The sequence below is a fragment of the Culicoides brevitarsis genome, chromosome 3 (assembly GCF_036172545.1).
Source record: "Culicoides brevitarsis isolate CSIRO-B50_1 chromosome 3, AGI_CSIRO_Cbre_v1, whole genome shotgun sequence".
Lineage (NCBI taxonomy): Eukaryota > Metazoa > Arthropoda > Insecta > Diptera > Ceratopogonidae > Culicoides > Culicoides brevitarsis.
The window spans coordinates 28,136,319-28,155,355 of record NC_087087.1 but is presented as its reverse complement, the minus strand read 5'-3'; the positions used below and the strand labels follow the sequence as shown (position 1 = coordinate 28,155,355).

Here is a 19,037-nt window from a genome sequence, read left to right as displayed (position 1 = left end):
TTTTATTTTTCTTTCGTTTTTAATTTTATTTTATTTATGTAATTAAACACAAAAATTTATCATTTTTTGTTATTAACAGAGTCATAATTTTAGAACAAACAAAAAAAACATACACAAACATATATTTTTTTCATATAATATTTAATAAAAATAAAATTGTAATTAATTAATAGCAATTATTTTAATTTTCACTTCTCAAAAAAAAAATAAAATATCAGAAAAATAGGGAATTAAATTATAAATAAAAAAATAAAAAAAAATATTTCTTTAAAAATGTCAAATTTCCTCGAGAGAGAAAAAAAAATTATATGGAATAATGGGGACATCAAAAAGGGATAAAACAAAAAAAAATAAATATTATTACATAAAAAAAGTACTAACAACAACATCACTCTCTATATCAAGCACAAACTTATCTGTGTTTAATTTTGTATATAACTAAAAAAAAATTACAAAAAAAAATACTTGTAAAGAAAGAACATCTGTACAGAGGCTGGGCACAAAAAAGCAATAATAATCATTTTATTATTTAATTTTAATTAATTAATGAATTTGTACTCTCTTGTAAATATCACATAAATCATATGTATCTTATAGCACTGAAAGAGCGGGACTTACTAACGAATCAAGAAAATTGTATAAAAGATATTAAGATAAACAAAAAAAAAAATTAAAAAAAAAATATTTTCCAACAACAACATCGAAAAAAAAGCAACAAAAGTGGAGAACAAAATCAAATCTGGGCACAAACAACATGGGAAAATCATCAAAATCAACGAGAATGGCGGGCAATAAATCTACAATTAAGGCACAAAGGATCCCAATTGTCGAAAATTAATGACCGGATCTGGACTGTAACTTCATTCAAAGTTAACTACTGATGACGATCACGAAAAAAAGCGGCTTTTCTAACTTAAAACTAGAAATTATTAACCATCAAAACGAAGAAAAAAATAATAATGCGGGCAACATTTTTCTATATTTCTAGTCGAAAAACAGTCCTTATTCCCTTTATTAATTTAATTTAACACAAAAATTAAATAAAAAACAACGAGGAACCTTTAATTAGCATAGAATAGATTTTTCCCAAAAAAAAATAAAAATCTTATAAAATTAATAATTATATTAAACGAAAAATAATAATATAAATGATAATAAAGGAAAATTGATGAAAAAGCAGAAAAAATCTTTTGTTTGTTTTTAAATTTTTTTCTTTAAAACACTTGAGGATAATTACTCGGAATGATTTTTTTTCTCATTATTGTAAGATTATAGTATCACGTTAAGAGTTAATGGGAAATAATGTTGTAAGGTGTCGGCACTTATCGTATGAGATAACGATGTAAAAAGTATGAAAAAGGTGAGAAAATGACACTGAGAAAAGTGTTTTTAATTGTAAAAAGGGTTATTAAAAATAAAATGATTACGAGTAAGATTTTTAAAAATAGGCCAAACATTTTTTTTAACATTTTTATTTTAATTAATTATAAAAAAAATAAATTTAAAATTAATTAATTTAATTTATTAAAATATACATTTTTTTTTGAAAATTTTTTAATAATTTTCTAATTTTTTACTTAATTATTTTAATTAAAAAATTTATGTAATATTTTTAATAATTTAAAAAAAAATAATCGAATTAAATAATAAGTAAAACAAAAATAATAATTTGTTTATTTTTATTGAATTCAAATAATTTTCTATTTTTTTTATTCTTTTTATTATATTTTATTTAAATATTTATTAATTTATTTTATGTTCTAATTTTTTTCTAATTTATTAAAATTATTTGATTTTAAAGAATTAAAATGTTTTTTTTTTATGTCATTAAAAAACAAGCAGAAAGAATAATCATAATAATAATGATCATAATTGAAAAGTAAGTTTGCTCATATTTGTGTTTCATTCAGTTTAATTACATTTTTCTTTACTTTTTCTTATTTCATAACGATAATACTTTTATAACGAGAAATATCATTAAAAAAAAAAGAAAAATATTTTTTTGAATATAATTAGAAATGCGAGAAAACATTTTTTTCTAATGAAATAGAAAATAAAATGAAAAATGAAGGATTGAAAAGACATCATTAAATAAACCAGGAAAAAAATAGTTTTATATTCAGTGATAATACATCCTTATGATTCTCTAATTAATTCTCAGTATATTTCTTTAGAAAAAAAAGGTCAAATGCTTAGTTTTTTTTCAATTCACACAATTTTTAATTCAAAACATTACAGTGAATTTAATCAAAACTATATTTTTATCAGCTCACAGTTTTTATTTTTGTTATTTTGTTTAAATATTATGTATCTGAGTGCACTTTAAACATTTGCTTTATAGCAGTTTTTTCCACATTTATTAACAGCTCTCTAATCAAAATTATTTACAACTTTATGAAAAGTTTTTTATTAAATTTATTGTTGTTCATTCACTTTTTCACTCCGAGTCAAATTGAAATTTAAATACCGTTGGAAATTTTTTAAAAAATTTTTTAAAATACATAAAATAAATAAAATTGAAAAATATATAAATATAAATATAAATATAAATATAAATTAAATATAATATATAAATATAAATATAAATATAAATATAAATATAAATATAAATATAAATATAAATATAAATATAAATATAAATATAAATATAAATATAAATATAAATATAAATATAAATATAAATATAAATATAAATATAAATATAAATATAAATATAAATATAAATATAAATATAAATATAAATATAAATATAAATATAAATATAAATATAAATATAAATATAAATATAAATATAAATATAAATATAAATATAAATATAAATATAAATATAAATATAAATATAAATATAAATATAAATATAAATATAAATATAAATATAAATATAAATATAAATATAAATATAAATATAAATATAAATATAAATATAAATATAAATATAAATATAAATATAAATATAAATATAAATATAAATATAAATATAAATATAAATATAAATATAAATATAAATATAAATATAAATATAAATATAAATATAAATATAAATATAAATATAAATACAATTAAATAAACCATATAACGGCGCTGCTTTGGTTTTTCAAACCGCAGCGCGACTTTCCCGCTTTTCCAAAGCGCGACTTGGTAACAACTGCAATGCTTCGAGACCACATTATTATAAATATAAATATAAATATAAATATAAATATAAATATAAATATAAATATAAATATAAATATAAATATAAATATAAATATAAATATAAATATAAATATAAATATAAATATAAATATAAATATAAATATAAATATAAATATAAATATAAATATAAATATAAATATAAATATAAATATAAATATAAATATAAATATAAATATAAATATAAATATAAATATAAATATAAATATAAATATAAATATAAATATAAATATAAATATAAATATAAATATAAATATAAATATAAATATAAATATAAATATAAATGAAAAAAACGTATGAAAAGTTAAATGTATTAAATTTTGCCCTTAAATATAAATATAAATATAAATATAAATATAAATATAAATATAAATATAAATATAAATATAAATATAAATATAAATATAAATATAAATATAAATATAAATATAAATATAAATATAAATATAAATATAAATATAAATATAAATATAAATGAAAAAAACTACTATGTACTTGAACAAATTCTATCATGTAGCTAGGTAAACTTTACTTAACAATCATAATTTCATAACAGGAAATTTTTTATCCATTCCTGTAAAAGAGCCAGACCGAGGTTTAAAAAAATTAATTTTTTTCAAGTGAATGATGCAAAACCCCTTCATAATGAAATAGGTTAAAGGCAAATATGCATAGATAATCCTCATGAATGATATATTTAATTAATTAAATATTTTCTCGTGAGTCACTCCCATTTTGTGACGAACAACCAGATTAAATCTTGTGAACTAACACAAAGCGACAGATATCAATCATTTTATTTATTTCATTGTTCACATGCACCATTTCACTAATTATGTCTCTCTTTCAATTCACTCTTCTCCTTCTACTTCTTCTTATGCGATAAATAATTAAAGTCTAGAGTCTCGGCAATATTTGTTGCCACGCCATCAATCATCAGAATTATTTACGTAATTTCTCGTGTTTTTGCGAAAATTGTTATTTATTTTGATAAAATTACGCTTTTTGTTGACACTGGCAACGAGTTACTTTGAAAAATTGCACAAAACAAAAATATTTGTTTATTTTTTTGCTTTAAGATAAAATTTTTGTAATTTTGACTTCTTGCTTTGGTAAACACAAACAATGCAAGTCTCATGTAGATTTAATTGCTTTTTTCAGGATTTTTACTTGAAAATTTATTTATTTTCTTTTATGAATGTTTAACTTGTTTCTTGATAAAGTCTGTTCTGTCAGACATGTTGACAGTTTTACGTTTCTTTCGTAAGTGACATAAAACTTTTATTTAACCACAATTTCTAGTTTATAGAAAATTCTCTAGATAAAATGTTCATCAAAACACGTGTAGAGAAAGTTTTTCGATAAAAATCTTGAGTTAATTCTTTAAAAGTTGGTGATTTATTTCAGAGATGTAACTAAAAAATTAAAGTTTCAAGTAAAAAAAAATAAATTTAATTTTTGAGGAGTACAAAAATGTGAAAAACGTAATTTGCATCACTTAAATATTTTTTTTAAAAATCATTTAAAATTTTTAAAATAAATTATTTTAAAAAAACTGAAATGAAAATTTTTAAAAATAAAATTTCATACAAATTATACTTAAAATTTTTAAATTTTAAATTCAGGCTATTATATTCTTAAAATTATTTTATAAATATAAATATAAATATAAATATAAATATAAATATAAATATAAATATAATATAAATATAAATATAAATATAAATATAAATATAAATATAAATATAAATATAAATATAAATATAAATATAAATATAAATATAAATATAAATATAAATATAAATATAAATATAAATATAAATATAAATATAAATATAAATATAAATATAAATATAAATATAAATATAAATATAAATATAAATATAAATATAAATATAAATATAAATATAAATATAAATATAAATATAAATATAAATATAAATATAAATATAAATATAAATATAAATATAAATATAAATATAAATATAAATATAAATATAAATATAAATATAAATATAAATATAAATATAAATATAAATATAAATATAAATATAAATATAAATATAAATATAAATATAAATATAAATATAAATATACTATGGAAAAAATATTTTTGAGGTGTATGAAAATGTGAGAATTTTTTTTAACTGGTTTTCAGGTTGAGTTTTTTTCTACTCTAAATATTTTACATTTTTATACTCCTCAATTTTTTTTTTCGAAAGCTCAAAATCCAAAACTATTTTTTTTAATAAAAAATAATTATTTGAGCATTTTAAAATTTTGGTATAAAATTCATAGTACGAAAATTTTAAAATTAATAAATTTTATTAATTAAAAAAATTATTTCGAGCTTTCAAAAAAAAAATTGAGGAGTATGAAAATGTGAAAAATTGCATTTTTTTATTTCGACAATTCTAAATAATTCAGAATTGGTTTCAAATAGAAAAAAAAATCTTACCAAATCTCCGACACTGCTTCCTTCTTCGATAATTAAACAAAAGATCAACTTATTCAATTATTGCTTCAACATGCTTTGGTGATTATCGTAAGAGGATTTCAATTAAAAAGGGTCCATTGATTAAAATGGTTTTCTCATCCATGGTAACGACTGCAACAATCGGGTTATTGTCGCTTTCAATTTACGAACAATGTCAAGTTTGTGAAGACCTTCTTCATCGACAATGACGTGGATTGTCATAAACTTGTAAATAAACCTTTTTTTCCCTTCGTTTCGTTGCGATACTAAAACCGGGATAATCTCCCTTTCACAGGTACAATGTATAATGAAATAATGAAGAAAATTTAGGCCAAGTACGTGTCATAAAACTCAGAGCATCATAAATAATCGCAAATTCTCGGATTTTTACCTTGACTTTGAAAGCGACGGCGTGCTTTTTATGACAATCTTCTAACCCATAAAAATCCATTAATTCATCTTTTTTCATGTCGACCTGAATTTATATAAAAAAATATATATAACAAAAAAGGGGGAAGAAGGAAAAATTATGAAAATTACTGTGGATTGAAAATTAATAGATTTATGGAAAATTTTTGCCTTTTTTTAGATCCTGTGACAAATCGAGCATTTTTAACAATAACAATAAAATTCCTGTTTAATATTTGAGGAAAAAAAAATAAATAGACCGAAAGGTATATCGCAGAATTATTTATGATTATAATGTCCTCGAGCCGTTTCAGAAAGTATAACCGTTTTCAAATAATATTATTATTATTGCAAACAGATGATGATGATGATGATGACGATGATGATAAGGATCTCAAAGACCGTTATTACTGCTTATATTTTTATGAAGAAAAAAAAAAGAAACCCTTGTGAATGTTTATTGCACACGAGAAAGATATATCGCATATTTATGCTTTTTCAAGCTATTTAAGCATCAATTGAGTCACTTCGTTAAATAAATACAAGAGTTTTAAACTTTTGATATGTGAGTGAAGGAGAATATTTTGTAGCAAATATGACATTAAATTTATGAGATGAACAAATTGAATTTCATCATTTCCAATATCCTATTGCTTTATAAATAGAATTGTAAATAATTTTGTACTTTTCATGCATTTAATTTTGAATGAAATAATTTTTCTACAATAAGGTTTATCCTTGAATCGAATTGAACGATCAAGAACATTTTCCATGATGTTGGGTCTCGAACTGAAAATTTTACGAACATCAGCAAAATACGCTAAAATTTAATTGCTCAGTAGGTACGTACAACATACGTGACCTATATTTTTTTTAAGAAATAAAAAAAATGAAAATAAAATTTTTTTCTAAAAAAATGAAAATTTTAAAATTCAGGACCCCAATCAGGACCCCAAGGCCTTAAAAAAGGTTATTTTGTCCCACTGGGTGAACTGAGGGGTATAATGATAAACATTTACCCCCTCCTCTTCTGTATCTATAGGTCACGTATATTCTGTATGTACAATTAAATCCCCCTTAGATTCTTACGCTTTTAAATTTTATTTATTTTTTAAAGATGGAAGGAATTTTTTTTATATCTCTGTAAATAATAAGAAACTTAATTGAAAGCCCAGCAGTTGGCATTAAATGAATAAATAAATAAAATTTTATCATAGTAGATAGTTGTCTTTCAAACATTTCAAATGATCAAAACTCAACTAAAGCAATTCCATAAAAAAAATTCACAATCTATGGCATTTAAAATAAAATGCACTTTAAAATGTAGAACCAAGCTACCAGACTCTTACATTTGTAAGCCACATCATTTCATTCCCTATGAACATACATCTTCAGAACGATGTGTTGAAGGCAGATAATTCACTTATCTATTATTCATTGTGGTTTTGAAAAATTTAAAATGATTTCTCTCTTGTGTTTGGAGTAAAAATAAAAAAGTTTAAAAGCAAACATTTTTATTGACTTACATAACGTCGAAATGAAAAGCTAATAATATCTGTGTCAGACTGACATACTTGAAAGCTCACATGTGGGATTTTTGTAATAAATAATATGCGTTAATATTTGGACATTTTTCTCGGTAATTCATAAGCTTTGAACTGTCAGCTTACTGATGCTGATAAATTTTTTCCTCGAAAAGAAGATCAATTTGCAAAATTAAAAAAAAAATAAATAAATCAAAAAAAAAATAAATTTTTGTCAATCAAATTAAATCCATCATAAATTTATATTTTTATTTATTTGTCTATTTGAGTGTTAAATTGATGGTCACAAAAAAAATGATGATTTTCTTCAAAATCACGTAGAACACGTACACATCACATCATGAGTCGAGTGCGTGTCTTCTTCAATAAAGTGTTGTTTTTTTACGAAACCAAACGGAAGCAGAGATAAATATCTTTATATTTACTTTCTCATTTTATAGGCTTCTTTTTCGCTACATAAAATGCGATGATGAAAAGTGTTCGTCGTTAACTGAATTTTCCACAATACCGCATTTTTATATAGAATTTAAAATTTTTTTAAAAATTTCACATTTTGTTACTCCTCAAGTCACTCATTTTCTTTTGGCATAAGTTTTTGATTTAACTTTATGATTTTCTTTCTTATGTCAAGTCACGAGTCTGTTTGGGAATTCAACTTTATTCTAAGTTAGTTATTTGAATTACATTAAACTTTCAATTTTGTTTCAAAATCAACATTGATTCAAACTTCCCATTGGTGAAAATGGGGTGAGATTAAGTCCTTAAGTTTACAATTTATCTCCTAAATGGTAATAAGAAGTTAATTTGATGCCTCCAAAACGGGTCCAATTAACTTCCTAAGGGGTCAGAATAACCTCTTGAACAAGGGCGGATCCAGGGGGGGGGCGGCGAGGCATTCGCCCCCCCGTAATAGCCTAAGCTCCCATACAAATGTCAAAAATATGAGAAAAAAATTATGAAAATTTTGGATTTTGTATGAAATCGCCCCCCCGTAAATTTGCTCCTGGATCCGCCACTGCTCTTGAAGAGGTCAATTTAACCCCTTAGGAGATAAATTGACCTCTTAAAGAGGTTATATTGACCTCTTAGAGACCCAGTGGGACGAAATAATTTGTTTAAGGCCCTGAGGTCTTGAAAATAAGGCCCTCAATATTTATATTTTTACTTTTTTCAAAAAATTTAAAATTTCGAAAATTATTTGGATAAGTAAAAGTTTGAGGGTCTTATTTTTAAGACCTTAGGGCCTTAAAAAAGTTCATTTCGTCCCATTGGGAAGTTAATTTGGTATCTCATAAATGGATCAAATTAACCTCTTAAGGGGTCAAAATTACCTACGAAAGAGGTCAAATTAACCCCTTAGGAGAAAAATTGACCACTTAATGGGTTAAACTAACTTTTTAATGGGTCAATTTATCTCCTAAAGAATTAATCTCATCCCTTTTTCGCCCATAGAGCTATTTTTAACATTCGCTACTTTTCTTTCAGTTTGAATTAGAAATTTCTTTTTGTTTTATTTTTTATGCAGTTTAAAGTTTATTTTGGCAAAAAAAACTTTTATCTTTCAAAAAATTCTTTTTTCATAACCAACCTTGTACATTTGTTCACAATTTGGTACTCCTCACGCATTACCAATTTTTTTCTTCGAAATGCGGTAAAAAAAATAGAATTTCACATACATAAAAAAATGTGTAAAAAGAAGTAAAATAATGAAAAATATGTAAAACGAATTTCGCTTCTGATTTACGTGTGTGTATGTGTGTGATACATGAGGATGATGATGATGATGTGCGTTGAACAATATTACAGCAATAAATTTTCACGTGTTCTCCTGAGGTCTTTTTGTTCGGGTATAATGGGACATGTGTTTGCTTACTTTACATGCTAATCGCTTGAAGCGCCCGAAGATTTTTTTTTTTATTTTGTTCAATGTAGCCCGACACGTCGTCGTCAGTTGCTGGAGTGACTACATAACGCCAACGAAAACGAAGCGATTTGATATGAAAATATTGCATGGCATAAGGATTACGATGCTCGACGTTTATTGCATATACTCACAATGGAACGCAGAGAAGCAGAAAGATTTATGAGGAAATTGGTGTCTGGGAAATTTTTTTCGTTCTTCGCAGAATTTCTTCTCGAAGACGTGGTTCGTTATTTCTAACGCTCTTAATTATTCATATTTTTTTTAAATAATTAAGTTGTTAAGTCGTCTTTATGGAGCTTCGGTGAAGAGAACAGTCGATATGAAAAATTAAAATTTCATTCAAACTTTTTTGAAAGTTCAACTAATTTAAAAGCAGTGAAAAAAGTTAAAGGTAAGACCTTATTATGATCGGAACAAGTACAAGAAGATATTATAAGAAATTTCTCTAGTTACTCAAAACAGTCTTTCAACAGCATTTCTACGAATAAAATGTTATCAAACAGAAAAGGCTCAATTTCATTGCATTGTTACAAAGAGCAAATAAAAAAATAACAAGTTTCAGTAAAAGAGTTGTTGTAAAATAACAAAAGTATCAAAGGACATTTCCTGAAGGCTGACATCAATTAAATTAAATGAAGTCAAAAGGAAGTTTCCTGATAATGACAGTATTCTTGGAGCTCATTTCACAAGAAGCCTTCTTTTGTACGGAAATTAAATTGAGTCTCACGATGGAAATCTAGTCATATGTAATTTAATCTAATGTTTCTACCGAAGTAACAAGTAGAAGTAAAGTAACAATTTTTGCTGAAGAGCATCCGGATCTGATATTGATGATGATTCTCATTGTGTCTCCATTTCATCCGATTTGCTTTCAAACTTGCTTTACATGTTTATTCATTTCTCAACTTTGCACTCTTCTTCTTTCAAGTGTATACATTTCAAATATCAAGTAACTTGTATTCAAAAAAAAAATCAGTTGAGTTAGTTTTTTAAACGTTTTTCGACGTAAAACGTTGAATCTTAGCATTCAAATAGTTTTAAGCGTTACCCTGCGAACTTCGTTCTACAAGCCCGTCGAAAAAAAAAACACTCTCGAAACTATGCAATTAATTTGACTTTTGAAAATATTATTAAAATTTGAAATAAGAACTCAAAGTCACTCAATTATATACCGATGGTCACTCAATAATAAAGTTTTTCTTAAATTTTCACGAATTTTTCTATTAAATGTCCTAATTTTTCTGCTACAAAACCTTTTCTTCTTCTACTTCTAATACACTTCAAAAAAAAACACGAAAAAAATTGCGAATCAGAATGTGCTTGATGGAATTTCAAAATTTGTATCGATTTTTCGTTTGAACTCAAAAATGGAAAAAAATCAATAAATAAATAAAAAACGGTTAAAGGACAAAGCACATCAATAAAAAATCTGTGATCTGGCCAACTCAATTTCGCAATGCCTCAGCTCAAAGAAGCGCTCGTGTCTCAAGTTTCTTGTCGGTTGATGGCGTATCATTTTGTCTCGGAGCTCAGGATACTTGATGTTCTTGCGTAACAAGTTAAAAGCGAACATTACTTCTGCAAGTGTCCTACGATCTCCCAAAGAAGGCAAGTTTATAAGAGTCAACCTTGCATAGTAGTTGGGCAAGCAGTATGAAGACCATCCTAGTCCCCGAAGAACGAATAGCAGAAATTGCTTTTGAACTGATTCGATATTTTGTGCGTCTCGTTTCGATAATCGAGCGGACAAGAGAACAGTACAGTATCTTTGTTATATACGGGTCGTCAAAATCGTTAGCTCTTCCTTTATTGAATCCTAGCACAGTTTTGCTGCTATTGCATGATCGATTCAGATGTTCCTTAAAAGTCATTCTATCATAAAAAAAAATAATTATTTTTTTAACGAATTTTAGTTAAAAATTTTAAGGTTTTTGATACTATAGTGATGATTTTAAAATAACAAATACATAAAAATAATAAATTAGTTAAAATTTAAAAATTTTCAGTCAAAAATTAAAAAAAAAAATAAGAATTTGAAACAAAAAATGTTAAAAAGCGATTTTTCACTTCTATTTTCTTTAAAAGAACAGATTTTTTTTCTATTTACTAAAATTATCTATATTACAGTATTTTTTTATAGTTCAAAATGGAAGTGCATATTAAACAAGAAAAGCTTTAAAAAATTAAGGAAAACTTTCAATGAAAATTAAAAAGGCTTTATTTTAAAATTTTAAATCCTCAAGCCATAAATATCGTTCAAATGGTTTCCATTAAAATTATTTTATCTTTTATACAAAATATGTTCTGAAAAATTAAGATCTACAAGAACTAATTAAATGAATATTCCTTCAATTTCATGCAATACTTTGGGTATCTAATATTCTGTTTGAATAAATCAAACATAAATATTTTTCTTCGATCACCTGAAGCTTTTTTCCCAGAATTAAACACATACAATTCCCTAAAATATTAATTTTAAAATTTATCTATACTTACCAAAAAATAAATTATTTTGAGCTATTTTCCGTTCACTACAGCAATTTCAAGTATTTTGTTTATAAACTTTTGACAAAAACTACCAGGAATTCATTTGATGAGCGCTTCTACTGAATTTTTCACATATTTAGTCTAGACTTCAGACAAAATTAAAAAAAAATGGTTTTCATTCATCACAAATGTTAATTAAAAACTCACATGAAAAGTTTTTCAAAAGCTCCTTTACATAAAACGCTTATCAAAGCATCGAAAAGTTGCATAAAAAAACCCAAAATATTTTATTTTAAAGCAAAAACAAGCCGAGAAAGGAGACTTTGAAAACAAAACCACATTTTGTTTGTCTGATTATACTAAATTTCTTGCGCAAAAACAAAATTTAATTTTTTTAAAATTTACCATCAAAAATAGAATTCGCGGAAAAAACATCCGCATTGTAATTTATTGCTTTTTCGGCATAAAAACCAACTTGCAAAAAGTAGAAATTTGTGAAATACAAATTTGAACATCTGTCGAATGTTTATTGGGAAACCTCGAAACAATATGGTTTTCCCATTCTTTTGACATCAACTCGAAAATAATAACAAATGCCATTCATTAATTTCAATAATTGAGTCGAATTCGAGAGTCGAGCATTGTTTTCTTCGTACAAACCGACTCACAAGAAGAAGAAGAAAATGTGAAATAAATCACCTCTTTTGTTGCTATCACAATTGTCGATTTTCTCAATGCCGAGAGAGAAATAACTGCCCTAGCACAAGAATTCGATAAAAAGGTGTTTAAAATAAATTGAAAGTCGCACGAAGGATGGGAATAAATTTGCCGGATAATTTATAGTTGGTTTGTGTCGAGCGCATTTTTCGCATTAAATAAGAGAAAAACTAGATTTGACAGTGATAAACACGTTGGTTGCTGGTTGGCATTGTTGAAAGGCGAGCAAAAAGAGGAAATGATGGGAGAATAAATCTAAAAACAAGGAAAAAAATCAGTTGAATGGAAAATCATCGCCAGAGAGAAATGTGAAAATCCTCTCTGTTTATTTTTGGTTTCTCTCTTTGTTTTTGCCGGTAATTTCCCCACTCTTGTATTTTCTCCGATTTTCCACGAAAAACTCATTTCCAATGAATTTTCTTCTCCTCTTCCAATTTTTCAACCAAATTTCATCTAAAAAGCAAAAATTACATTTAACAACATTTAATAAATAAATAAATTAGTAAAATTGCATCACAAAGAAAATTATTTGATTAATTTTTCCTCGAATTGCTTGATGTTGACAGCTTCTTCGTACAATTCCTTGTATTCCTTTGTTTCCTCCTACGGATGAAATGACATTAAATTTAACGAATATTAAATTAAATGAAGATTTTAAATTACCGCTGTCTTGAAAAAGACAATGAGACATGCTTGCAACTCCTTCAGTAACGTCGTTCGTAATGCACCGTAGTCGGGATCCAAAATTTTGCTGATTTCAAGGAGTTCGACACACAAGTCGATTTTTCTTTGGAGTTTTTCGGGGCTTAGATCTGTGGAAATTAAAATTAAAAAAAAATATTTTTTTTAGATTTTTCATAATTTTTTTGTTTCAAAATATTTTTTTAAAATAAATTTTCTGAATTTTTCCAAATTTTTAAGATTTTTCATGAATTTTACGAATATTTTTAAGTTCAAATGAAAGCATCAAAGTTAATGATAAAAAAAATTTTTTCACATGCATTTTCTGAGATTTTTTTTTAAATATTAAATTATAATTTTTTTCTAATATTTTCGAAATTTTCTTTATTTTTCTGAAATTTATTATTTTTCATAATTAATATTTATTTATTTTTCTGAAATTGTTCTAATTTTTTCTAAATTCTTCTGAATTTTTTTTTATAATTTTTTATCATTTTCTTTTAATTTTTTGTTTTTTTGTTTTGTTATTTAATCATATTAAATGTTAAAATTTTTCAAATTTTTCGAGATTTTCCACAATTTTTTAAAATTTAAATTTTCTTTAAAAAAAATAAATTATTGAAGACATTTAATTAAATTATAATTTTTAAGTTAAATTAATTACAGAAAATTCTTTTATTTCGAGTGCGAAAACTTTTTTTTTTTAATTCCTCATTTTTTTTATTCGTTTATTCAATTTTAATTAAATTAATAAAAATTAAAATTAATTAATTAAAAAATTCAATTTAATAAATTAAATTTAAAACATGTGAAATTAATACTTTTAAATTTTTTATAAAATATTTATAAATTTTTTTAAATAAAATTTTGATAAATTATTTTAAATAAATTTTTTTTAAAATTCGATAATTTTATCAAGAGTTTCAAATAAAATTTTGACTATAATTTTCTACCTCGAGAAATGCTCATATGTTGATAAACTTTCCAATATTTTTAAATTTTTTTTTTCGTATTTAATAGAAAAGTTCAAGATAATTCCTCAAAATACTTCCGTGAACACCAAAAACCTTAAATTTTACCAACTTTCCAAGTTTTCCTAAAAAATTTCCATTATTTTTTATGAACAAATTTGTTTCTCCAAAGACTCCAACCACTTTTCCGTCAGTGTTAAAATGAACAAATTTCCCTAATTCGACTTTACTAACACGAAATAGTCACAGGTGTCTTATTTACCTTAATTATGCCAAAAAATACCCCACTTACCGTTTGGATTTCCGTACAACTGTAGCAATGCATATTTAATTTCGAGGAAAGCGGAGGCATTTGGCGGGAACGTGTTTTTGTACATTTCGAGAATCGCCTCAAAATCATCTGGCGACGACTTATCGGCACCCTTGATGGCATCTTGAATAGTTTTTTTCGTCTCCTTGACATCCTCAATGTCGAAAGTTGCCTCGCACGTGTCGCATTTAAAGTCGCTCTCGATATCCGTTTCGGGCGCAATTTGTACCAGCTGCGGAAAAATAGAAGAAGAAAGAAGTGGAAGAAAAATATTTACTTTAATCAACAAATGAAAGAAAGAGGTAAACATTTAAAAATTATGATATGCTTTGCCGAAAGGCAAATTTGAAATATTGATAAGGACGTACCTTTCCCGTTTGGCAGCTCGTACAAAGGATGGAGTTCATGTACAAGCCGAATTCTGTGGGATCCTTACACCTTTCGCAAAAGCAATCAAAACATTTTGCCTCCTTCAGATGTAAACGACGTTCGAGCGTGCATTTCAGTGGTTGGGTGTACGATAAACTAATAATATCGCCCTTTTTGATGTCAGCTAAAAGTGCAGAATAAATTTAAATTTTGATTTTTAGGCTTCAAAAGGCACTTACTTGTGGCAAAAATGACGATATCGTAGTTTGGTTTGAACAAGTGACGTGCATTCGGGCGACAACTGTGCGAAAACATGGCAGCCTCAAAGTAAATCCCCCGTGCATTGACTTTGGCACCCGGTACTTTAACATCAAAACAATTTGTATCGAAAATTCCGCACAAATTCAGCGCCGTTTCGCGATCAACTTTCTCCCGCCCGAGCAACATTTTCAAACACATTGGCAAATTCATGCCCAGCAACTGATACAACGACGTATTCCTCCGTTGATCCAAATGACTTTCGAGCGTCATGAGTTTTTTGTACAATTTTGGGTCCTTTTCCTTCAGCATCAGCATCCGCAAAGCCATAATGCTGCAGTAATTTGACTCAACTTTGCCCAATTTGCTGAATTTTATGTTCGGATCGAATTTTTTGCGGACAAACAACTCGCACTCGTCCTTGTGCAGGGGACTACTTTCGCAAATGTAGCTGCACATCGGCCATCGACACAACGAACAAAGCGTGAAATTACTTTCGCCCGGAGCTGGCATCATAAATTTGTGACACGTGAGACAAATGGCGGGCGTAACGGTTTTTGGGCCGATGATGGAAGGCTTCTCACGCAAAAGTACATCGCCTTTTTTGATGTTTTTTGTGGCGATGCAGTAACGTCCGAGATCGTCATTGACAACAACCTTGAAAAAAAAGAAAATTATCGTAAGTTATCATTAGTTGAAATATTATGAAATGTGCATCGGGGTTGAATTTTAAAATTTTCGGGGTGAGACTTTTAAAAGCTCAAATTTATTCATTTTTCAGTCAAAATTTTTGCCCCAATAAAAATTTTGAAGAAATTTTATCCCAATGCACATTTTAAAATGTTAAAAAATTACAAAATATGCATTGGGTTTAAAATTTTAAAATTTTCATTTGGGTGACACTTTTAAAAGCTCAAATTTATTCGTTTTTCAGTCAAAATTTTTGCCCCAATAAAAATTTTGAAGAAATTTTATCCCAATGCACATTTTAAAATGTTAAAAAATTACAAAATATACATTAGGGTCAAAATTTTAAAATTTTCATTGGGGTGAGACTTTTAAAAGCTCAAATTTATTCATTTTTTGGTCAAAATGTTTCCCAACTAATGTTCAAAATGTTTGCCCCAATGAAAATTTTAAAAAAATTTCATCCCAATGCACATTTTTTAAAGTCAAAAAATTACAAAATATTCATTAGGATCGGAATTTTAAAATTTTCATTGGGGTGAGACTTTTAAAAGCTCAAATTTATTCATTTTTCAGTCAAAATTTTTGCCCCAATGAAAATTTTAAAAATCATCCCAATGCACATTTTAATTTTTCATCAAAATGCGTTTCAAAACAAATAATATTACGTCAAAGTCTATTTTTTTTGTCAAGAGTCGATATCAAAAATGACTAATTTCTTTGTTTCTGCGGTTTTTCTTATCAAAAAAACTGCTAGAAGATTGTTATTATTCTATCCAAACCAAGCTCAGTTCTCTGCGATCTTTCAAACAACCAAGAAGAAACATGAAGATTTTAATATTTTTATCGTCATTCATCGTTGCAAGTCTCTGTGCGACATATTCCTTCAATTGTAACAACTTGTATAGCTCCGTTTGTGAAATCACCGGTAAAACTCTGCTTCCCGATTCGGATTTTGTGCCTAAGTCTAATAATCCCGGGGGCGTGACAACTCTCAAAATTTCTTCATCCACAATTCCTCGCTTGACTTCGGGAATTTGCACCGCATTTCCGGCTTTAACGAAAATTGTTGCTCGCGAGATATCGTTGGAACTTGTCGACGAAGATACTTTTGTGAATTGCAAAAATATCAAAGAAATCGATTTGGAGAAAAATTTCATAACCTCCTTCAAGGCGAATACCTTCAATCGGAATCCAACGCTCGAAAATCTTCAATTATGGCTGAATCGCTTGCAAAGTCTCGAAAATGATATTTTCGCAAATTTATCGAGTCTAACAACCATCGACTTATCCAGCAATAATATCTCATATTTTCCCGCCGCCATCACGAGAGACATGAAAAAATTAACTTCCTTATCGCTTTGCAACAATCGAATTTTGGATCTGGAAGCGCGAGAAATGCTCGAAAATTGTCCGAAACTGGTGACCCTCAATTTGCGCGATAATGACTTTGAATGTGACAGATGGAGACAAATTGCCGCCGAAATAAAGGCGAAAAATTTAAAGGTTTCTACCACAACTGACACTATCCGGATCCGGTCTTATGGCGTACGAAAAATCGAAGGAGTCGAATGCGTCGATAAACCGCAATGGGAACACTTGAGAATGGAACGTCATATGGCGGAAACCATCGGAGAGCTAAAAAATCTTCAGAATGCGACTCAAAATGACGTTAAACGAATCGAAAAGGCCAGCAGCAACGATAAAGAACATTTAAATGAGAAAATTGAGCAAAATGAACGCAAAATCGATAAAATACAAACACTGGAGGGCGATATTGATGCAATTAAAACGGAAATTTCCCAGATGCAAATTTCTGTAAATGACGTCATTGGGAAACTAGAAGATATAAAAAACGTCAAAAATGGTTCAAATGAAGAAATTTTCGAAGAAAAGTTGGAAAATTTGACCAAATATGTCGAAAATGAGATTTTGGAGCTACAGAAAAATATTACGTTAACTAATGTTGAAGTGAAAAAAGAAATTTTTGATCAAAAAACCTCCTTTGAAAGCTTAACCGAAGGTCAAAGAGGTTCCTTTATCGGAATTTGGGTGTACGTAATTTTCCTGACACTTGCGGTGACCACGACAATTATTTTCGCAGGTGTGATTTTGCGTCGTCATTATAACGAGCTCTTGTTCCGGTTCGCAAAAAGTGTCGAATTAAGACACGTCAATGCCGGCACGGAATTTTGCAATCCGCATGCGGTCTAAATTTAAGTTGCTTACCTCATACGCCTTGCAAACGTTCTTGTGGCCCCTTTTCCAGTCCTGTACTTGATGCTCTTTGCCGCAATACGTGACCGCAAGACAGCCCGTACATCGTTGCACTGCCGTGATACCGCAAACGGCACAAATATTCCCGGTTATTTCGGTTTCGCTCATTGTCACAATAAAAATATTTTTTTTGTTTCGAGAAACAATCGAAAGTATTCTTTAATTGAAAATTCCTGCACTGAATAACTTTCTGCCACTAATTAAAATTGCACAAGAGAACCTCTGTCGTCGTTCGAGTCTACGTTATTTCTGATTGCGCGTCGGCGAAGATGAAAACAATCCGAGATCATAAAATAAAGAAAAAAAAACTCACACAATCAAGAACACGGTCAAGAAAATTTCTTACGTTGATGCATGCACGAATATTGGTAAAAAAAAAAACAAGTTGAGTGATTCAATGAAAGGAAAATGTATTCGTCACTGTGGTAGATCTTTATTTTGTGTGCTGTGGCGAGTTCGAATCTCTCTTATACAAATGCAAGTAATTGATTGAACATGTAACTTTCAAACGGAAATTTAATTTCATGCTACATATGTGGACTGTTGATGATAACGAAATTACGATCTCGACGAACCGGTTGAATTTTTTTTTATGATTTTTTTTTTTTTTTTTTTTTAAAAATTTGAAAAGCAAAGCACACATTTTTTTAAATTTTCATTAATATTTCATATTTTACAAAAATTTTAATTTTTTTCGATTTTAAGTTAAAAAAGTAAAAAAAAAAATTTTTACAGA

General features: G+C 26.7%; 1 protein-coding gene across 1 annotated transcript; it reads right to left on the bottom strand.

Annotated features, from left to right (window-relative positions):
- Nucleotides 1-13,215: 13,215 nt before the first annotated feature.
- Nucleotides 13,216-18,532, bottom strand: LOC134833997 (SET domain-containing protein SmydA-8-like). The gene is made up of 6 exons (XM_063848507.1): nt 18,254-18,532; nt 15,319-15,994; nt 15,079-15,263; nt 14,693-14,942; nt 13,412-13,560; nt 13,216-13,351 (listed from the first exon to the last, which is right to left on the bottom strand). The coding sequence occupies exons 1-6, from the start codon at nt 18,407-18,409 to the stop codon at nt 13,274-13,276; spliced, it is 1,494 nt and encodes a 497-aa protein (XP_063704577.1). The 5' UTR covers nt 18,410-18,532; the 3' UTR covers nt 13,216-13,273.
- Between the last annotated feature and the right edge of the window lie 505 nt (nt 18,533-19,037).